This window comes from Barbus barbus (genome assembly GCF_936440315.1).
Source record: "Barbus barbus genome assembly, chromosome: 1".
NCBI lineage: Eukaryota > Metazoa > Chordata > Actinopteri > Cypriniformes > Cyprinidae > Barbus > Barbus barbus.
Window position 1 is genome coordinate 24,006,839 of NC_136729.1, and position 23,425 is coordinate 24,030,263.

The window sequence follows — 23,425 nt, forward strand, 5'->3', positions numbered from 1 at the left end:
GTTCTTTCTTTCTTTTTGTTCCTCACTCCACTTTGATTTCCTCCATCACCCCCATTTTCCCTGTGGTCTGTTTAGTCCTCTTGGAGTGGATGTGTGAAATGGACAGTACTTTGCATTCAGATGTTGCTTGCTTATTTATTAACCACCAAAAAAAAAGTCTTTTAATGGCTTCTATTTAAACACTTACCATTTTAAATGCATGCTATAACGTATTTGTGACCAGATCTTAAATTTACATGTACTGCATGTTGGCTATTACAGGCATTATTTTTTAAAGCAAGATCTACAGAAGATGTGCTCTGACTGAAATGTGAAGCTTACAGAAAAACTATAAAAATCAATTTTTCATCTGATGCGCCACATCTTGTAGTTTGCATTCAGTTTTTATTGATCTACAGGTGCCGTGTGTGTGCTTTAAAAGTGCATGATTGTGCGACAAGTGTGTGTTTTACAGTATGTGAACGCTATGAGAATGGTTTTATGGGTAGAGTTGGCTCAGGTCATTGTATGTGTTCTGTTCTGGCCTGTCTCAGCCTGCAGGGAGAATGTTTATCTGACTGCACCATCTGTCCTATTGAGCCGCTGTTTCCTGCCCTTAGGGGTCTACACATACATTCACAAATACACCCACATAAAATCACATAGCAGGCAAAAAAGAAGAGAATCTACAGCCTCTGAAAACATTTTAGTTGTTTAAAACGATTTAATCGTCTGCAGTATAAACAAAAACATACACAAAACTGTAAGAAAGTACTTTTATGATTTAAAGAGATAGTTTGTTAAATCTAGCTGTTATTTGGAAATCAGGATATTACTGTGTTCATCAATATGTACATGTAAGTATTTTACAGATTCAAGCTGTCCTGTGTTTATTGGTGTAGGTGACCTTTTTGTGGTAAGAGACCAAAATTCCAGCTAGGTAGAGTTTGTATCCAATACATTTCCATTTATTTATTTATTTATTTATTTATTTATTTTCTTTTAAAATTATGGTTTGCAAAATTGAGATGGTACTTGTTGGTAATATTGTGGTTAGAGTATAAAATCTGGAGGTGCTGTTCTTGGTAGATGGGTAGTATGTCTACTTGTCTCTATGCTTATTGATCAACGTAGTCAGATACAGTATATTATATCTGTTGACAGTCATTTTGTTTTCTCTCTGATCTATTTGTTCTTTGTATGTTTTGATCATTTGAATTAGTCTTCTTGGGTTTCTGTCCTGAGGAACTGCCAATAGTGCTTGTGAACACAGCCATCTCTGTTATCAATTAATAGGTGGAGGGTCTTGCCTTCGCAGTAGAATTTGTAATATTTCATTTTTCCTTTTTTTATTAAGTCTTTTCATTATATACATTTATAGTACTGTATGTATACTGAATTGCTATTTATTAGTCTATATTCTTCTTCAATTAGCTATTACATGGGTATTCTTCCAGTAGCCTACAGGGTCTCATGGCTGTGCCTGAGCTCTATTGACTGAGGCTGACGTGGGCTGCGACGTCACGGCGGGGTTCATTTAAGTGGGGTTCGGGGGGAGAGAAGCAGATTAAATTAGTTCGGGGGGGAAACAAAGAGCCGGAGCGACGCATAAAGGCGGATGCTGGAGAAGAGTTCACACACGAAACTTCAGGAAGACATTTCAGTTCCTCGGTGTGGACACTTTCAACACAGAAAACAGGTGAGTTACATTTGCTCTTTTCACATTAAAAGTTGTTAGCTGACCAGTACATGGCTTTTCGATTTGATTTACTCCGTTAAACTTTTTTAAAAGTGCTTGGGAATTTATAAAGCGAAAAAGTGAACGTAGATTTTTTTTCACGCGATTTACAAATAAGAATAAGAATATTTAGACACGAACAAAGAGCGGAAAACACATTTAAAAGTTGTTTTTTTTCTGAGGACTGTTAAACTTTTTAAAGAAGAGCGTTTAGATAAACATCCGATATGAATTCAGTGGAAGTATTTTATAATACTCTTGATTTGGTCTTAGGGGTTTTTGTTATCCATAAATTAAGATACTAGACGTTCTGAGGTGCGCAAACATTCTACGTTTGTGCCGCAAGCTGTTGCATTCTTGCAACGTAACCTTAGGAAACGGGTTTGGAAGGCCATCAGTTAATTATGACGACTGATTTACTTACTTAAAATATAAAACCACAGATAATGTGAAACTACTACTTGACACTAAATTATACAGTTTAGGTAGAAAGTACATTTCTAAATTACTTGAATAGGTAGTGCACAATTTGAGACATTAGTAGCCATTGATTACATTTACTGTCCATAAAGTAAAGTTTTACAGTATTAGTATTATAGGCTGTCGCAAAACCAGGTTTAAAAAAAATGTTTGGGGTCGCCTCCCCTCACACTCACACTCAGTGTGCCCATGTGGATAGGCAGCTTGTTGTGACTGTCTTTGCAAAAATGTTTTTACACTAAGTAGGTGGTGGTCTACACTAACCCAGTTGTGTTGCACAGATGCTTGTCAGTGTTATGAGTGTCTTATTTTTCTATGTACTTTTGACTTTGGCTTATTTCGCCCGGACTGAAATGTAAATAGTAAATAATGTATTTTAATTTCTGATGCATGTGAAATGTGTGTGTGTGTGTGTGTGTGTGTAATGCCTTAAACAGAGAATCACCATAATTCAGTGTGTGTGTGTGTGTGTTAGGGATCATTGTGCTTTTAATGCTCTTGGCTTCATTCACTCCCTCTCTCTTCTCTTGAATAGAGTGATTAAAGTGAGTACGGTCAAAGGGTGCAGGGTAGAAAGGAAGAGGACTGCGTTCCATCTTTTCTTCTCTTGCTCTTTCAGAGACCCTTTTCACCTGACCTGCATTCTGACCTGCCCCCCAAATGTGAAGGGATTACACGTTTTGAACTATACCACTTCACAGCACTTCAGCAAAGTTGTAAACAATCAACCTTTTGGCCTCTGCCCTGTGTTTGGTGTGAGCATATAGCAGAGCGAGAGAGACAGAGAGATTCTTTGGGTCAAAACACTGTGATCAGATAAAATAAAACAGAGAGTAAGTGAGAGAAGACTGATCACATGATTGTTAACCAGTTCATTTAAATAAATCTGGGCAGTGAGCACAAATGCGTTTCATACATAGACATGTTATTATTTATATAAGACACCACTCATGTTTTGTTAGCCAAGCGAGTTTCTTATGCATTTAAGAGTTTATTTCACATCACAGAGCAGAAATGGAGTGTGTTTCAGAGCAATATTACAAATATTGCCCTCTGCGTAGTAAAGATATGCTTTTAACTCAGCTTCTGGATACATGAGTGTATGTCCTCAGGGTGTGTATATAACATGTCTCAGTCACTGATTTCTCTTTGAGGAGCACAGATGTAGTTACATGTTCATTTTTGTGTATGTGCCTCACTAACTCTGAACTCTCAGATTCACAGGCCTCCAGTGCTATGCTGGTCACAGTTTCTGTCAGAAAGCATTTGGTGTAACACTTACCTAATGCCTCACAGCACTGGACTGGTGACAGCCTTTGTGTGTGTGTGTGTGTGTGTGTGTGGACATCACCCAGCTGCACACGCCCATCAGAAAGAATGATGGGAGACTCACAATGATTTATGACTGCTAGCCTCAGACCTGTGTTTGAGTAAATCTTGTTCTGAAGTGAACTTAAACAGCTGTTTTTGGTTTGAACACTCTCCAGACGTCTCTCTCCTCCCCCGTGTCTGTCTGTCAGTCTGTCTCTCTGCGGTCTAGATGACTGATAAAGCCTGTGCTGACTTGAACCCCCTCTGTACTGTGTCTGAAGACTAATGCACAGTACTAGCTCAGCCTTAAGGACCTGGTTTGACTTAATGAAAGCAACTCCGTTTAATATAGTCTTTATAGAAAAATGCAGCGTTTGTAGTAGAGTTTAAAAGTTGCTGAAAGGAAAGACTCCAAATGGAAATCTGTAATTGAAAAGTGGCACTGATAAGCGTGAAACTGTGCCATATGTCTGACTATGAGTGAAGTGGGTCAGAGCTTTTTGTTGTTTTCTCTGCTATGGAGTTTGAAGTCCAGCTGGTTGCGCGGCGAGGGACTCGTACACTCGAGCGCTGGGTGCTGGAACTCTCTGAAAAGATGTGAGGGGACGAGAGAGGACCAGAGGAGGGGAGAGAAGAGAAACCATGTGTGTCCAGCGGTCCCACATTCCTCTGCGCTTGTGATAATGGAAGCCCCATGGTGTATGATGAGTGAGTAAGGCCCTCAAAGAGTGTGTGTTTCTGTGAGAGGAATGGGGCTTTTAAAGGGCTTTCTACCCTCAGAGTGTATGAGATGTGTGTGGACCCATCGGGTCAGAACAGCCTCGTTAGGATGTCTGGAACACCCCCTCCCCATCATTCACACACACACATATCCCACAAAGAAGACTGCCTAATGAGAGATTTCGGAGAAAGGTCAGAGAAAAAAGGTGAGGGGGAATTTTTTGGACCCGGAGAGGGGGTGAAGACATTTTTGGGCCAGGAAAATGGGGGTTGGGGCGCTCGAGATTTGTGTTTTTCTGAGAGAGGTTAGTCACGCTCCGCTGAGCGGCTGACACTTAATTACTGTTTGGAGGGAGTTGCAAGATTTACTGGGTCAACAGAATATTTTATAAACGGCTTTAGAAGAGCATTTAGTGTCTGAGAGTGAGAGATGGGGGAAAAAACAGAGGTAAAAAGCATTTTTACTGCCTCTGCTTATGGTGACATATAAAGGTCTTGCACCTGAGTGATGAGGGACGGCATTTGTGCTGGGACAGGAGTTTGAGTTGGAAGTTATGGCAGAGATAACGAGAGTCCAGAGTATTTCACTCAACCACGAGAACGAGAGCAAGACAAGAGCAGCTAGAAAACGTGTGATCCGATAGGCCCTCCGGAGCAAAACAGCCAATGTGACTGAGCAAATGAATGGACGGACAGACACTCCAACTGCAGTGAATGGAAAGTGGTATAGTCAGAACTAGAGACTTGTTTGGACCTAATAGATGCTTAATTATCCTCAAAGACGGTACAATACTGCTTTTCATCAGTCCAGCTAATTCTGGCTGCTTTGAGTCTTGCGTCTTACAGAGACCGTCCTCTCTTTCAACAGGAGATCAGCTTTTGTTACCGTTAATTGCTTTTCCTGCTAACAGAACTCTGAACCAGGATGTCGTCTTATTGAAAAAAGTCACTCCCACACTGACAATGGTGCTGAGTTGTTAGTAAATGTTTCTGTGGGAAGCTGGCTGATGTGTGAATGTGTGTTCTGTAATCTGTGTGGGTCCATATGTGCGTGTACGTCTCTGCGTGAGCTGCTGCTTCAGTCCTCGTGCCTTCATATCCACGGAGCGTTCCAGAAGAATGACGTCCCGCAGCGATGATTCCATTCTCTTCAGACAATACGCTCCTACTATCTCACAGCACGCAGGCGAATCATCGCCATGGAGATCACAAGCAAAGGCTAAAGAGCGCGCTCACGCAGCCAGAGTCACAAACACAAAACCCATATAAGCAGATTTGTGTACATGGAGAAACCCTCATTTGAGATGATCCAGGCAAATAAATGTGAGATTGAAAAATCTATTTTTCTCAGAAAAAATCTAATAAAATGTTTGCACCTACCATTCACAGTGTTAATGGAAATAAATGTCCCACCGTGGTCAGCGCTGTGGGGTCTTGGGGTTTGTAATGCTGACAAGTTGAGAGGCAGAGGAGCAAAAGAGAGGTGTTTTCATACTGACATTTATTAATTTACACCATTTATATACAGCTGAGCAGAGACAGAGAGATGAAACGCAGATGTGAGGACTGCGAGTCTCTGGAGCCAGATACCAGCAGGAGAGGGACATGTTCAGAGACACACGTCAAGTCTCTTTCTTGTGAATAGATGTTAGTCAGGGTTGTGAATGTTCTTGTGTCGCTTTGAATGTTTGTTTCCTGATTCAAAGCAACAAGCTAGTACAGTGGCAGTGCTTTCAGTGCCAAGAACGTCATATTATCATAATTCTGCTACATCATACTTCTGCGTGATGTGTTTGTGTGCCATTTCTGTGGGCGGCTGGAGAAATTTAAGCGCTGTTGTTACATTGTAATCTGGTGGCAGTGATAGCAGAGAATCATGCAGTCCTTCAGCATTATGACCTTTTGTGTTTGCACGAGCCAAGTCTGTGACATTTTAATGCCAGTCTGTTGAATTCAGTCAGTGAAGCTCTAATTAATCATTCTGAATGATCACCCTTATCAGCTCCATTCATTCATCTCTAATTGAGAATTTGAAATATTAAAAGGGTGAAGTAACGCCTCAGAATAGATGGCTCGATTACTGTCCTGCCCTTTGATATAAGTTCTTATGACAGAAATTGTTCAGTTACTGAAAACTGCACTTTTGCTCTGCAACAGCTGATGATTCTGTGTGTTTTTCAGAATGCGTGGCCTGTTTTCCACCCTCATCGTGGTGCTGGTGGCCTTAATGATCGTGACCACAGAGGCTGGGAAAAACAAGAAAGGTATAAAATATTGGAAGAGACAATCTCTCCCCTCTTTCCTTTCTCGCATTAGTTCAGCTCCCATCTAGAATTATATCCTATGATTTCTCACTTTGAAATTTAAGGCTGGAATACACTACTTTTGAACAGATTTTGGCCCAATTTCAAGTCTGGACAAGTCAGCGCTAGTTGCTGAAAGTCTGAGCTAGTCTACAAATTTTGGCCATTTCATAGAACATTGCATATAGTGTATGATGGGCACAGACTCCAATTTTAGCTTCTGACTGTGATTCCATCCAGTTGAAGGACTGCTATTTCTATTTGCTATCCAAACATGATATTTTGAAACGCATATTTTCATTCATCATCGTGCTTCTTCTATAAAAGAGGGGCACATGTTTGTTGTGTTAGCAACGGCTTGAAAGTGTGGTGGTGTGTGGTTTTCAAATGTTTACTGTATATTCCCCAGTTTTTTTTCTTCTGTAACCATTTACATATGCGACAAGTGTGATGCCTAGTATTTTTAAAATCTGTTCTGATTTTAAGTCATTTAATGTTAGTGTATTCCAGCCTTAAAGGGACAGTTCACCCAAAAAATGAAAATTGTCATCATGTACTCACCCTCAAGTGGTTCCAAGAGTTTCTTTCTTCTGTTGAATGTAAAAGAAAATATTTTGAAAAATGTTAGTAATCAAACAGTTGCTGGTAGCAGTTGATTTCCATAGTATGGAATATGGAAGCCAGTAGCTACCAGCAACTGTTTGGTTACCAACACACGTTTGGGTGAACTATTCCTTTTAGCAAATTCTGACATATCACTAAAAATGTGTTGCTTTTTAACTTAAGCAGTTTTGCATGAGTTTCTGTGATACTTGGCTGAAGGGGAGACATGAAATAACGTTGCCTGTGTGTCATGTGACAGAGAAGAATAAAGGAGGTAAGGGTGGTTCGGACTGTGCGGAGTGGCGCTATGGCAGTTGTGTGGCCAATAAGGGGGACTGTGGAGCAGGCACAAGGGAAGGCACCTGCAATGAGCAGACCAAGAAAGTCAAATGCCGAGTGCCCTGTAACTGGAAGAAAGACTTTGGAGGTGAGTGAGACTGGTCAGTCAGCTGAAATTTTCTAACTTCTCACAGCTTCTTATTGTATTGAGCCATTACTTTTATTTCTGGCATTTATTTTTTATAGTTAGTGATTTTGTGCTGCTGTGGATTTCTGTTTGTTCTGTGCATTTCATATGATCTTACATACTAAATTGTAACTCATTTCATGCAGCCGACTGCAAGTATAAGTTTGGTAACTGGGGCGAGTGTGACACAGCCACAAGCACAAAGAGCCGCACTGGCACTCTTGTAAAGGCTCTCTTCAATATCGACTGTCGGCAAACCATCTCTGTGTCCAAACCCTGCATCACCAAGGTCAAAAACAAACCCAAAGGTACACTTTCAACACCAAACCCAAAACTGACATATTTACATTTTTTAATAAGAGCTTCCTCAAACACACATGACTCAACAGGTGTTACATTGTAAGCAGTAGTTTAGTTTGGTTTGGCTGAATGGAAACAGTAATGCATGTAATCTGCTCTGGTTGTATAATCTTGGCCTGTTGGCCGTGGTGGGTGTCTGAGTGGGATTCTGAAATCAATAATGAACCTCTGCTCATACATAAGAGACAGATGTCTAAGTCAGTCCTTTCAAATCGTATGTGTGTGGTTAATATGCTTATCTGAATGTGGATTCAAGCAATAATACTGTAGCATTATTTTGCATATGCATTTCCTAACCAGTGTGAGACAGAGAGGCGTCGTCAAGAGGTTCGGGTTTACCGCCGGATCTGAATAATGAGATTTTGTGTCAATCTCTCCACAGGAAAGAAAGGCAAGGGGAAAGGGAACTAAAGGGAGCAAGAGATCCAGAGGAGCAGTAAACACCCCGTGATCATTCGTCATCCAAACACGGCTTTTTATATCTCTATACTCAAGTGTTCTTCAGCATGAAGCGGAACTCAAACTACAACCACAAACACATAGCTTTAGAAGACTATGACTTAGAACCAGCTGAGTATTTGACACGTTACGTGACTCTTTCATGTGTGGGGGGAGGGGAGAATAAAATGCCGTTGTTTAGCGTGTGGTGCCCTGTAGTTGACCCATTCCTCTGATGTTTCCCTCCAGCACAGATCTCTCTCTCTCTCTGTCTCTACTATCTATCAGCTGTGTAAGCCTCAGGCCTCTCATTTGCTAAAGGATAACAATCAGTAGAACTCAACCAGACATCTATTTTATTACTGTTTTACTTACAAATTTGGTTTTGTAAAATTGTGTAATTTACAGGATTATATTACTAGTGGGGTATACAAGTAGTGTTTGGATAAATCACCCTTCTCTTTTTTTGTATCGTAAAATATAAAACAGAGGAGTGTTGTTTGAAATAAATGATTTCTCTTTTTCTATAAAAGGTGTAGTTTATGTAAAAGCGAAAATACCCCAATACTGTTACTTTTCCTTTTGACTTGACTGTTACTAACAGACCTAAGGGTGACAGAGGATTACCAGCATTAAACTGCATTGAGAGGAGACCGTTCCCTCTTGTGCAAACCTGTTTTATAAGCATTTAAGAAAGACAGGAAAGTTTTGTTACTGAGCGTTGTGTTATATGTAGTGTTAACTAAAGGTAAATGAATGACGACAGTTCATTATTAAAGACACTTAAGCCCTCCAAATTTCTCATTTGCAAACCAATATGTGTGTTTATGAATATGTAAAGAATAAGCATTCTCCTCTCCTCCTGGTCAGTGCGCTTAAGATCTTTATTAAGCTTTATGAAATAGAAAAAGAACCATACACTCTTATGTACACTGGCTCTTTAAGGGCAGTGGTATAGATAAGTCAATAATTACAGTGTGTTCATTCCATCAGCTTCACTGGGATAATAAACATTGACTTTGCCCTTCAGCTGGTACAGTTAAATGGGGGATGTATTTATTAATCCCTATAATAATTTACATTTTATAAACATTTGAAGTGGCCGAAGGAAAGAGAGCATGATTGGCAATGCCATTTTGCTGTATTGGTAATCTAATACAGAGGTCTTCAACCTTGTTCCTGGGGACCCACTATCCTGAAGAGTTTAGCTACAACCCTAATCAAACACACCTGAAGCGGCCAATCAAGCTCCTCAAAACAGCTTGAACATTTCAGGCAGGTGTGCTGAAGCCGGTTGGAAATAAACTTTCCAGGTAAGTGGGTCCCCAGGAGCAGGGTTGAAGACCTCTGATCTAATAGATGCAAAGATTTGATCTTTGCTATTTTCAGAATTGCAGAAGAACAATATTTAGTAACCGATCGGCTTGCATGACTGAATTTCTTTAGTACAGTTACAAAAGGAGTTATAGTTTCATAACTCTCTTAGAGATAACGATATTCCAATGTGAAGTCGTCTTAGAGTTTGCATCACACTCTTTATAAAAGCACATCTTTGAATGACTAAGATTTGTAGTGAACAGCCTACTTCAACACAGTTCATGTATCAGAAGAAGACCAAAGCAATTGGCAATTTTTAAATTGGTTTAAAACATTCAGAAAAATGGAAATCTGGTTTTAAATTCTTTTTCAATGGCATAATAGTCACTTAGTCTGTCTTTACTGCTCATTAAAAAGAGATTCAGGGCTGGTTTGGAGATACAGACGCTATGAATGGAAATTTGATGTGTATATGAGGTAGAAACATGAAACCAAACCCAAGACGTTGGAGAGGCAAGTCTCTGCATCTTAAAATGATGCTAATGAATGAATAATCTCTCTTGCAGACCAGGCCTAATAACAGACCAGAGCGCCACAACCTCTTTGGTTTAATGCTTTAACGTCTGTAATTGCTGAAACTGGCAGCTTGATAATAATGTAACAACATGAGCCCTAAAACATCAACACATTTCTCCCTCTGTGCTAATTCTGACCACATGTTCTCAAACAAACTGTGGGAGATCATTCCTTCTGGTTTACATGCTGCAGTTTCATCAGTTACAAACTGAGTATTTAAATACAAACTAGGCGAAATTATATTGCACCATGAGAAAACGATATTATGAAGTGGGTATCTACTAAATCAACATTGTGTTTTACAGGGGGAAATAAAACCAATTTTCCATTTCTCAAGTTTACGGACAGTCCTTTGTGCCCCGATTTAAATTAAATGCTTGAAATTGAACATCTTATAAACAGGTTAAATAAATGTACTAGATTTCTCCTATTGTTTTTTTCAAATTATAAATGGTTTCAACAGTTTTGCATACAGACAACAATACATTTAATATTTAATCTGTAAAATCACATGAAGATCACCAACTAAATACAAGAGGAACACAAACATCCAGACATCAAATGCAGGGAAGAAATAATACTTTCAAGAGCATATATTGATTATAACTAAACATTTACACACCTCTGTAAGATCAAAGCTTTACAGTGGCATTTCTCAGCTCAGTATAGAGTGTCTCATCCCGTTTAAAGTCTATAATGCCTATCCCAATCCACTGAGGAGATCCTTTTGAATTTTGACCTATTCCAGAACCTCAAGAGGATCACGCTAAGAGGATAATGATGACTAACTTCTCCCAAGCTGAACCACATGCCCTGAATTTGTCGCTCTGAATGTAATGGACGACACAGCTGTTGTGATTAGCATTTGGAAAGTGGAAGGTGCAGGTTAAGAAAACTGAATCTCACTTGGGAGAACCATGCTTTCTGGGACAGTCGAACAGAAAACTTTTCCATATGTTAATGGTAACTTTTCCATATGTTATCAGTTCTGGTTGTGATATGTTCTCCAATCATCTTCAACTATGCATGATGAATCTACATCCTGTCACAGAAGTCTGGGTCAGAAACAGTGTTAATACTAACCAAAAGGACTTGATTGATACCATTTGTTCTGTACTGGGAATATAAGTGAATCAATGAAATTCTATAATTAATCAAGTCTCTTTTGGTATATATTTGCTATGCTTCTCTCTCTTCACTTTTGGGAATAATGAGCCATGACTGGCCTCTCTAATGCAATGTCATAGGCTTGATCTTCACATTACTGTAGTGCAAAATTCCAGTGGTTTTAGCAGTGCAGGAATGATCAGATTACTGGAAAAGTGAAAAGTTCGGTCTCTTGTCCATCGCTCCATCATCTTCTTGTAAACACTGATTCCTTAAAACATAAACTTTTGGTTTACTGTTTCAGCATTATGGGACTATGAAGCCTCACAATGTACTGCACAGTGCCTTCCAAAGTGTCAAAGATATCAGGGCCAGAAGAGCCAGGACAGCCATGGCACCTTCCATATCATACCCTCCATCTCCGCTGGCTGCTTCTTCCCTTAGTTCATCTGGTGCCAATGTTCTTATACTGGCACATGAGCAGGTTTTTGAAGGTCTTTTTGAAGGTGGCGTTACAGAGTGCATAGCAAGCTGGGTTGATGGTGCTGTTGACATAGCAGAGCCAGTAGCCAATGGCCCAGACGGTGTCTGGAACGCACGACTGGCAGAACGTGCTGATTAAAACCATCACATTGTATGGCGTCCATGTGATGATAAAGGCCAGCAGGATGGCGAAGATTGTCTTTGTCACTTTCTTCTCTCGTGCCGCCATCTGCCTTTTCCTCTTCACCTGGCTGCGGGCAATGCTGGCAAACTTGCGTGCCACCGTGCGGGGACGGTTCACGGGGATGGACCGCCTCTCGCCAGTACTGTTCGGTGGGACGATCTCGATGGCTGTGATGCACTCGTCTCCTGCTTGTTTGGTGACTATCTTAATCTTGGACCATTTGGATTGAGGGTTGACTTTAGGTGCGTCTGCCGGAGCAGGTGTCAGGCCGGCCTCTGAAGTTGCCTCACTGTTCGCTCGTTCTTTAGGCTCTTTATGTGCTATGCTGGCCGTGCTGGAGTCATTCGAGGTCTCCTTCTCTTCCGGCTGCACGCAGGAGTCGGCTTTAGCAGACACTACAGACTCATCTAGTTTGCCGTTCTTCATGGTGTCCACCGTAGAACAGGTATCCAGGCTGGGCTTAGGAGGAGACTGGTTGTTGTTGTTCTGCTTCAAGATGTGACTCTTGAGCAGACCGCTAGACTTCGGGGCTTTTTTCTCCTTCTTGGCCTCAGGCTTCTGCTTGGACACACGACTGCGGCTGGCCAGAGAGATGTGCACATAAAGCACCGTCATGATGACCACTGGCAGGTAGAACGCAGCGATGGCCGTGCCGAATGTGACCGCGGGATTGGAAAGGAACTGGATGTAACATTCGCCAGGCGCTACGGTCCGTTCTCCGACGATAAACTGCCAGAACAGGATAGCAGGAGCCCATAGGATGAAAGACAGGATCCAGGCAGAGGCGATCATGAGGCCGGCCATCTTGGTGGTTCTGCGTGCGGGATAACTCAGGGGTTTAGTCACACAGAAGTATCGGTCGAAGCTGATGATTAACAGGTTCATGACAGAAGCGTTGCTGACCACGTAATCCAGCGCGAGCCACAGGTCACACACAACAGGGCCGAGCGGCCAGTAGCCCTTGATGATGTAGACTGTGTAAAGGTTCATGGAGAACGCACCGATGATGAGATCTGCACAGGCCAGGCTGAAGAGGAAGTAGTTGTTGACGGTCTGGAGATGTCGATTGACCTTGATTGAGAGCATGACAAGGATGTTGCCCACAACAGTGACAAAACTGAGGGATCCTGTGACTAGTGCGATGAAGACCATCTCCACCGTCTTGTAGGGGCTGCCGCCATCCTCAACCGCCGCACATGAGCCATTGGTGCTGCCGCTGTCACAACTGAAGTTGGCATCACTGGATACGTTGCTCAACGAGCCTGAAACACACAAAACAGATAAATAAATGATTTCAGAATGTGTGGATGCAATCCTTTAAACTAATAATAGAGTGATAAAAATATAGGCAGTGTTTGCATATGGAGGAACAGCATGACATTCATTATGATGCATACTACTGCAGAGCATTCATTAGCATCCTGAAATATAAATATGCTGTTTATATTAAAAAGAAGAGACCCAGTTCTCCATGACTTCTGTAATCGTGCCTATATGGAAAGAAATCGGTGAGGAAAATCCTTTGGGATACTATTGTACATTTTGTTTGGTGGAATGTGACCCAGCTGGCAAGAAGTAATTCAACAGCTCTGTTACAGTTATCATGAATCATAGAGCCTTATACATCTCAGTCTAATTTACATTTTTTTCAAGCAGTTTTGCAGGATTGTGCAGCCTGGAATCCAACATAAATTCAAACATTTATACTTCTTCAACAGCGTCTGGTGTAATAGTGATTGTGTTTTGCTGAATTTCTTTGAAATGCTTTAATTAATATCAAACTGTGTAAAATTCATCATCTATCTCACCACTGTCACTAACATCTGACCAAAGAATGGTCATTAGGGTAAAAAAAACTACGTATTTTTATATATGGTATTTGTTTTTAATGTTAATTTATGCAAAATGAGTTTTGTTCAGTGTTATTATTAAATACAAACCAGAAGTTGTCCATCATTTATGATGAATATTTAGTAAAAATAAGATTCAATTCATTAAAATTAGCTAATGAAATAACTATAAACATTAAATAATGTATGATACTTTTGCTCCATTTGTCTTGATTAATATTAATTTCTACATATTTTAACATGTCATGTTGTATAAATGAACATTAATGTATTATGAGCAAACATTAATTAACAATACATAATTGTATATTTATAAAGTAACATTAACCTAGATTAATAAATCCCACAATCTTATGAATGCATAAATGTGAGAAGGTTTTGGTTCCAGGTCATGAATCATCAATCACCTTTATACTGAGAAGCTGTTGTCATACTTAAAGTATTAATCCTATGAGCAAAAACCTGTTTAATGCGACTCAGATCTCTTTACTATTACCCATTTTAATATCTAGAGTTGTTTCTGTCATACTGAATCTTTTGAAGGTTGCCATCTTCTGGATAACCAGAGAAACTACAATCCATCACCATGAATAAAGGCAGCTAAAGGACTTGCGAAGTCTGCTTCCCTAAATTATTCAATGCTTTAAACTACTCTTGATGAGTAAAGACATAAAAACAAATCTTTATTATTATTCGATCTGAAATCAGTTTCCCACCAGAGGAAGGACCCCGACCCAGCCCCTCTCTTTATCTTTACTTTCTCTTAAAGATCACCTGACTGATCATCAGCAGGCATCAAAGTGCTGCCACACTCCGGACGGCCAGACACCACATATCCTATTCCTTTTGAAAGCTTCTGACAAACAGACACGCATTCTCTCTTCCTCGCTCATGCCAAAACAGATCACACATCTTAAAGACTGTGGCCACTGGTACTTCAGAGATTAGAAAGTTTGGGTCTGGTTCTGTATTTCCCCCTCGGGTGCAGGTGATTCAGTGTAGGGAGAAGATTCTTTAGCCCTTATCAAATATGAATCAGCAATTACTCAACTGTGGATTCGAGCAGAGCGGAAAGATAAGTGCCAAGCCTCATTAAATATGAATCAAGAATATTCATCTGATATCACCGTGGGAGAAAGCTCTCCAGGACTGTTTTATTTAGCTTTCTTGTACAATTTGACTCTGTACACAAACCCCAACCCCTAAAACCCCAAACTACTAGTGAAGCAGAACAGCTGAAGATTGACTAAGTGTGTCATGCTGATATAGAGCCAGGGTTAGTATATTAGGTTTTTTTGTTTTTCTATTTCAGTTTATAGTTTTTTAATTTCAGTTTATTTAGGCCATGTACACACTACAAGTTTCAGGAGTGAAAACCGCATTTAAATGCGGGAGTGAGTCCCGTAAATTATCGGTCCATGTGTGTACAGAACAGCACTCACTCCCGCATTTGTAACCATAGCAACATCCTGTCCTCTTGCGGGAGTGAGTAAAAGTTTAGCCATTTGTTATGTGCCATTCTTAGACTCTTTTTGTCCGTCGATTTGATCTAAACTACCGCTGATAGACGTGCTACGTTGTGTTTCTGCTCGGGAGGCTGCTTTAGAGAACGCTGTCTTGCAGTGTTGCCATGTCCTCATATTTACAAGTGCTTTTAAGCATGTTGTGTGGTCTTATCTCATAAAGATAGGCACTTTATGAAGTTAATAAAGTGATCTATTGTGGATACGAGATTTATTTGGTGTTATAAAACAAAGCATTTGGGTGTTTTAGTGTTTTTTTGTGCTTGTCCTTGTTTGTTGTTCAAATGCGTCATTAACAAATAGTTGCTCAGTTCAGTTCCGTACACACTGCGTAGAATTTCTGTAAATGCGGTTGTCACTACCTGTATTTTAATGAATTATGTGTGTACAGAGTAAAAGGTGAACTGACAACCGAATTTAGCTGCAGTGTGTACGTGCCCTTAATTTGAGTATTTTAAGGCAGCCAAAGTTAATGCAATGATTAGTATCATTTAATGAAAAAAATCTTAGCAAATTCAAGTGTTATTGCCATCTACTTCTTTTCTTGTGTAATGCAGATGTGCTGCAAAAGGTTTTATAATATACCATGGATTTGGAGCCTGTTAACTATAAATATGTCCGTTAACAAAAATTCATTAATTTAGTTTTCATTGCAGTTTTGTTAATCATAATAATATCAATCCTTATCTGTTCTACTGTCAGTACAGTAAATGTGTAGACAGAAGCTATTTCTCAGACGACAGCAGCACGTGTCAAAAAAAGGCAGAATCTCATCACAACACACATGCACATGCTCTGTTGCACACATCACATGCATGCATCGAAGAACCAAAGGCAGGGTGTGTGGATTGCTCACAATACAGAAGACCTGCACGTATGTCCAGTTGAAAAGCTCCATCACATCTCTGTAAGATCAGCTTCGGTTGAAAGCTTGCCTTTTCTGCCTGGCTTCCTCTGATCTTATCTGGCATTTTGTCATTAAACAAATCTCACAGCTGGAATCAGAATTCATAAACAGAATAATACCAGTAGAAAGCCTAGCATTCAAAAATTAAATCTGTTTACACAAACAGTCTGAGACAGTCGTCCTCAAAGCGAATGTATAATGAGACATTCAATGTCAGGACAAATCACTCTCTCTGATGGCTGCATTTTCTTGGTGTGTACTTTACATTCAATTATATATTTTCTTTTTATATAGATCTGGTGTGAGGTTTTTTTTTCACCCATGAAGACCTTTAAAAAACACTGTCCTCTCAATGCAGAACGGCAGCACGGAAACGTCACCTGAAAGAGCCGGCGATGTTTATGTTTGTTTGAGGATTTTTCCCTCTTCTGAAGGTTAATATTCAGAGAGTCAAATCTCTTTGAAGATGGAGTGACATTTGTGTGCTGAGAGGGTGGCTGAGCTTTGAACCAGCAAAATACGGCACTGACTCTCATGTCAGGAGATAAAAACAGTCTGGAATATTTCGACATGCTGACAAACATCTCAGCAAAGCCTGCACTAAACATTAGATTCTTGCTGTTACCAGTGGATTTTGAACAGATTGCGCAACTGCAGTAAAGTGGCGCTTTGCAGTTTCATTGAAATTGATGGCAAGCAAAGCCACCACCCTCCTCCTCCAAACTGCAGCTGATTCTATCTGGGCCATTTTTTTGCAGTCTGCATCCGATGGGCGGAACTGAATATCCATAACGGGGACAAGCAGTCGATCTCAAATTAACCGATGACTCCCGTATCTCACTACATGATGAATATGTGACGCAGACAGCGTGCGGGACTGAAACCGGACACTCAAACATACATCCACTTATAGTCCAAGAATAAAATATTGTGTGAGGAACTGTGAAAGCTTATTCGTGGATTCCATCTGGGATTTTTTTTAAAGGGCCAACAACAAACTTACACTAAACCACACCACCTTCTAACATAACCTACCATGATTTACTACCACAAATGCATGATGCAGCCTCACGATGGCTAAACAATTATTACATGCACAATTAAGCAAGTATGAGCGGCATCTCTTTTTCTGTGATGGGATCTCGTTCTGAAGTTCTCACACAGCTGTGGAGTTGGCAGAATGCAGATGCAGAGAGGGTGATCAGTGCTCAGCCTGCAGCAGTGAGATATGAGGGGTCTGATCTCAGCTGGCTCTCAGCACCACAGCAGCTCCGTGCCTGATCACAGCCCCATGCCAACGCCGCACAGATGTATTCCTCTGCCCCATTCTGTGTTCCTCAGCTCTATGTCCTAAGCGAGTCGATATGGGACCTGCTTGACAGAGCTTTGAAAAACAATACCCATCTAACCGGTCTATAGTTACCAAGAGGACAGTAATCTGTGTCTACAGAATGACCCCAGAGAGGTCACTGTGAGAGCAGTGATGTCACTGATGTGTTTATTAATAGTGCTCATTTCTAACTGAACACCATTAGGCTGAAGCAGAGCTCCATGGCTTATATAATCATAATAATTCATCTACTTTTACCCGCCCTCACCTCTACTCATCTCTCTCTCTCTGGACACATTCTGCACATTAACTCCTTATTGATGACCCTTATCTCTCCCTCTCTCTCGATCACATTCACTCTGTTTGATGTCTTTTGCTCAAGCCAGTTATTAAATATATGTGGTTAGTCTGACAAAAAATCTTAAACACAAACCAAATCCTTCTAAATATTTTCAAAACTGACATAAATCATAATAATAAATATAATAAATCATTAAAAAGCCATTATGTAATATTGCATATATATGCAGTTACAGTATAAAAAGAGCTTTAAAACCATGAATAATTATAGATTATTATTGCTTTTTTAAAAGAAGCATTAGAAAAAAAAGAGAAAACAAAAACTGGATCACCAGGTGTTCTGTCACACCTTACAGTGTTTGTTTCAGTACCTTCAAAAGCCTGTTATTGTTCATTGGAGACTCTACCTTCTTTCTGCACTGATGCTAGGCATTTTGGCTGTTTGGCTGCGTGTACAATGAGGCAGACACCTTGTCAGAAATACAGTGAAAGACGTTTCCAGAGTCTCCTAAGCAAGTCACAAACCGAGACTTTTATATAAGCTGTCATTCTCTCTGCTGTGTGTCTCCTGTGCTAAGCACTGGGATGCAGAAGACAGCAGCTGTTGCTCCAACACTTCTCTGCTTCACACACACACACTGGCACACTCTTACATGTTCATAAAGGCTAAAACTTCTACTTTTAAATTTAATTGAATGACAAGAACAGTAAGGGAGTCAACTCAGCTGCAGAGGATTTGACTATGGATGTAGTCACACACGCTTGTCTGCACAAACAAATGCATGCACACCAACAAACACACGGATGCTGCTCATTTAGTGACTCTATTGGGACTAAACGCAGAAAGCCTCCAGTTTCCAGCTGGCAGCTCGAAACATAAAGCCATCTGCTAGCAAATATACTTTTCCCCACCAGTATAACAAAAACCTCACACATGAATATCAGTTAATTAACATAAACATCTAAAACAATGTGTCAGTATACGAATAACAAGCTGAAAGCTTCCGTATAACCATCAAAAAAAAATGTTATTAGTGTTTTAGTGTGGTGAAGCCTGTCTTTCTGGGACATTTTTCCAATTTTCACTGGGACCAGCAATGGAAAGCGTCTTTGACAATCAAAACAGAGTTTGTTAACAAGGCAACCAGGACACACAGACAAATACACAGACAGCGCACAGGCCTCTGCAGATTCGGACAGACAGCACAGTGGGAGTGTGTGTGGGCTGCTTTGTGGTCTGTTCATCAGACTCCTCCTTTGATTCTGCTATGTGCTCGTTATAAGATCCCCCATACTGGCCACTGGCAAACTAATAACTCTCTCGTTCTCTCTCCCACACACACTAACACACACAATTCTAATCTCTGCTAATTCTCTGAATATTGGATCGAAATCAGGCACAATGCCCTGCTGTGCTACAGTTTAGCAGCGCTGATTAAGCTGATCAGCACACAGATGAGGAAAACATCAAAAGCATCGTGACAAGTGATGCAGTATCCTTACATTAGTCATAGCCTTGACAACACATTTTAATGGGAGGTTTTAAACAACAAGTGAAATATTCCAGATGTTTCTGATTGGCAGGTAGTCTAAGAGAGATGGTGATGTGGGTGATGGTTTCCTGGTAACTGTGCCATCCTGAGCAGCATGAAGAGAACATTTGCAATTATTTACACACACCGACCCACAACTCACACAGTTATCAGCATTATCCTCTCCAGTAGGTGAAAACAAATTTGTCAGTGTCCAGTGGCATTACGTGGTATTCATTATGGATAAGTGCAAAGTTCAGCATTGCTTTTCTCCCAAGGTGCGAAAAGATACAATAAACTCCATTGATACGGCAATTTGAGTCAACTCCCATGAGAAATTAATCCACATGTATGAAAACTCTGGAGATCAATGCCAATAATAATTACATACATAACAATTATACTAAATCAACCTAATATATATAAAAAAATTTAATAAATTGAGATGGTTTCAGAAGATATGACTGGTAGAAATCCTTGTTGTAATGATAAATAAAATCTCATTACTATCAGTGCTTAAATGCAGTTTCATAATCTGAAGTCTTTGTACTGCATGTTCCCTCAAAGCAATTTGGCGCATACTGACAGTAGAGGGTGCCATTTTGGATCAGAATCTGTTTTAATGTCCCGTGAGAGGCTTGCATGATGTTATAACTATCCTCTCAAGTCGTCTGCACAGTAATGATATACTGTACTGACAACTAAAATGTGCTACATCTGATGAAATATTTAGTCTAAAGGTGTCACAGGTGATGCAACTGTTGGTGACCAGTGGCAGGATGCTCAGGGCTTTGTTTAGGGCTACAGGCCAATCCTGCTGCTTCAGCTGTTATAGCTGTGTTCTCTCTCCCTGTTGAGATCCCACAGAGAACTGGCTGTGTCTCCAGGCATTTCATTCTTTTCTCAGAGTGTTTGTGTGTTAGTGTAACAGGGTGAAACAGCAGCATAGCGACACACTTTCTTCTGTGAAACTGGGTTATCACCCAGCAAGAGACAGAGAGAAGAGTGAGGGAGGGAAGAGTGAGAAAGCCCGACAGAGAGAGAGAGAGACATCAGACTTGCACTCTGGGGGATTCTTCTAGTACTTTACCAGTTCACACAGTGAGAATCATGGTCACAGAATCAAAGAGCCCTTGTCATGCGCAGCAGTGAGAAATAATTGAGTCGGGAAGAGATAACGGAACTGAAAGATTTGTATTCCTTTAAAACGGTCTCCAAGTGAACTGTGACTGACACTCAGTCTTTTAGTTTCCTTCTCCTGTGTTCAGTGCCCCAAAATGTTTATGTTTTCTGTTTTAATGTCAGTTTGGAGAGAGGAGCCTGTGCAAGTATCTAAGGAATGTCTGCTCTGTGGTGATATGCACTCTGCTTCTTATGAGCTTAAATGGCAAATTTGAGAACTGGATCCAATGCACAGAGTATATAGATAAAATATAAATGTCCATTCTCTACTGCAAATGGGATTTTTGATGGTTCATTGAAAGTGAGGCATTACTAAGCAGGGTTTACTTTTCCTCCTTTCTCATCTATTTCATATATTTAAAACCAGAACAGAACAGGTGGAACAGACAGAAAGTCATTGCATGTTCAAATATACACTATGTGTGTATATAGATTGATTGGGGGGGTAAGACTTTTTTTTTCACAATTTGATTGTGCATCAAGCTTCACAGAGGAAAATACAGTACAAAGTAAATGGTGGGGGTATAACGTTGGGCTGTGTTACTACTCTGCATTAATCATAAAGCACAAGCTACAGAAAGAGACCACTGAGGTTTGAGAATCAGGTCCTGATAGATCAGTTAACAGAGTGGCAGAGACGGAGTAAAGCCAAACCAATAGTGAAATACCTTTCTGCCTAAAACCTGAACTAATCTACATGTAAACATAAACAGTAATCTCACCTAAATGTCAACCAGCCCTTATCAAATCCACCCTCAGCCAATGCATCAGGGCATCCAGCAAAAATTACCACAGAATCACTCATCAGTCACACACGCATAGACACACATGCACACTATGTTTAAGTTGTTTGAGGTTTAAATTCCTTTTTTTCCCCTGCAAAAGTACCTACATACACAAAAACATAAATGGCATAGGATATAATCATAGTTTTTTGTTTGGAGCAAATTAGAGCCAAAGCCGTTTACGGTAATAGCGTTTGTTTTAATAAAACACAAATAAACCATTTTATTTAACTGTATCTAGAATGAACAAAAGCATCATGGCATGAATGCAGTCACAGATAGTCCATGTTTCTTCAAACCGCCCCACTTCAAAATCTTGTTCTATTTTACCATGTAATGTATAATTTGAGTAAACTTTTGCAGATTGAACTCTACGATTTTAGAATTTGCGCTAAATTTTTTCTTGTTCCCAATCTTTGCCTTGAGGTACATAGTGAATGGGATAAACAGGTTTAGCCATTTTGCAGGTGTTTGTACCATTAATACTTATTTCATATGCTTTTCCAGCTCATACCGACACAAGGTGTAAATGGACCTACACAATTACATAGACTACTTAAGACAATAACAGAGAACCCCTTTCTTTTCTAACTCATTCGTGTCATACGGTACAAAGCTTGCCGCCTTCACTCGCAACTTACCGTCGAAGTTCCAGGGCGCGAGTCCCTCTGCTCCAGTGCTGTTAGTTACATTCATGTTGCATGATTTTAAAAATGCTCAGCCAGCCAGAAGGAAAAATAAAAAGAATCCACCCTTTCTCCTTCACTCCGTCAAATTCTTCCTCAAGATTATTAGAAGGGCTGTCCTCATGTTGCGCGGGAACACTTTGTTTTTCACATCATGCGCTCTTGACGCGCGCGGCTCTTGCCAGCGGTGAGGAGCTCATTAAGTGTCTGACCATCGCGACTGGCTGCTCACCTAAACACACCTCGAGCGAATGGTTTTCTCTAGATCAAGTCGGTTTTCAATCCGCCAGATGTGGCTCCCATCTGCACGAGCGCTTCTGATCTCTTTCCAGGAGTTTAGCGCGCGGCTGAGGCAGCGGACTTTCAATGATGTCATCCACCTCCACAGCCAATCACCTGAGAGTCCGCAGGTTCGTCTGAATCAACCTAGAGCTAGCACTGTCATGTGAACCCAGCGCTGTCTGTTCCAGCAAACTCTAATTAAACATCCGTGCAGATAAACGCATTTACTACAATGACCACCTTATACAGACCGTCAAACCTCATTACAGGATCTGGCTAACCACAGGCGGAGGGCGAACCTACTACTGAGTAAAACCATGATGTGAATTATGGAGGTTTGTCAAAACAAAGGTTCAAAACAAAAGGTTAAGTATGTGTGCGGTCAACTGTGGTTTCTAACATGTCAATAAAGACAAAATGCAGATAAAAAGCTAGCAAGTGCGCCTTTACTCAGCTGGCAGTAAACACACGCTCTTGAAGAGAAATCGCGTTCGCCTGAGGTAAAGCAAGAGGATCGAGGAAGTATTTTAAGTTGTTTTTACTGTAAGAAAAAACAAGCGACCACGCAGTCACCGTGTCCTAAAGCTCGCTTCAGCTTCCACTCTCCACACAAACTGTTGGATATGCGTCTAACAGCGCACAGTTATACAGGTTAAACATTTAAACTAACACTGTGATATGCTTGAACTGTTTTATAGGCCTATCTATCGATTTTGTTTTAGTCAAGTCGTGATGATTTGATAAGGCTAAATCAATCAAACATAGGCGATCAACTCACTGCTGACGCTAGCCGCTTGGTCGTTGCTTAAAAGAAAAAAAAAAACATTTAACCAACAAAAAATGCTCCCAAGGTTTTTCTAAATTAACTTTATGAAGAAAAAAAACCCCGAAACATAGCCTAATCACTTTTCCATTACATACAAAATGAACTATTTTAATATGTAGCTAAAAGCTGGGGGGAAGACTCGCTGAGAACAAAATAA

The 23,425-nt window shown here is 40.4% G+C and overlaps 2 protein-coding genes across 4 annotated transcripts; one reads left to right on the forward strand and one right to left on the reverse strand.

Annotated features, from left to right (window-relative positions):
• The first annotated feature begins 598 nt into the window (after positions 1-598).
• Positions 599-9,561, forward strand: LOC306852138 (midkine-B-like). 2 transcript variants are annotated; one of them, XM_079388799.1, is made up of 6 exons: positions 599-836; positions 1,437-1,678; positions 6,410-6,492; positions 7,394-7,561; positions 7,747-7,908; positions 8,343-9,561. In XM_079388799.1, exons 3-6 carry the CDS (start codon positions 6,411-6,413, stop codon positions 8,369-8,371), a joined length of 441 nt encoding a protein of 146 aa, XP_079244925.1. In that variant the 5' UTR covers positions 599-836; positions 1,437-1,678; position 6,410; the 3' UTR covers positions 8,372-9,561. The 2 variants fall into 2 exon arrangements, with proteins under 2 accessions (XP_079244925.1, XP_079244924.1); XM_079388798.1 differs by having other exon boundaries at positions 640-836; positions 1,414-1,678.
• Positions 9,264-22,631, reverse strand: LOC306852039 (muscarinic acetylcholine receptor M4-like). 2 transcript variants are annotated; one of them, XR_013782551.1, is made up of 3 exons: positions 22,116-22,631; positions 9,744-13,327; positions 9,264-9,588 (listed from the first exon to the last, which is right to left on the reverse strand). XR_013782551.1 is itself a non-coding variant. In XM_079388632.1 (2 exons), exons 1-2 carry the CDS (start codon positions 22,168-22,170, stop codon positions 11,844-11,846), a joined length of 1,539 nt encoding a protein of 512 aa, XP_079244758.1. In that variant the 5' UTR covers positions 22,171-22,631; the 3' UTR covers positions 9,264-11,843. The 2 variants fall into 2 exon arrangements, 1 of the variants encoding a protein (XP_079244758.1); XM_079388632.1 differs by having other exon boundaries at positions 9,264-13,327.
• Between the last annotated feature and the right edge of the window lie 794 nt (positions 22,632-23,425).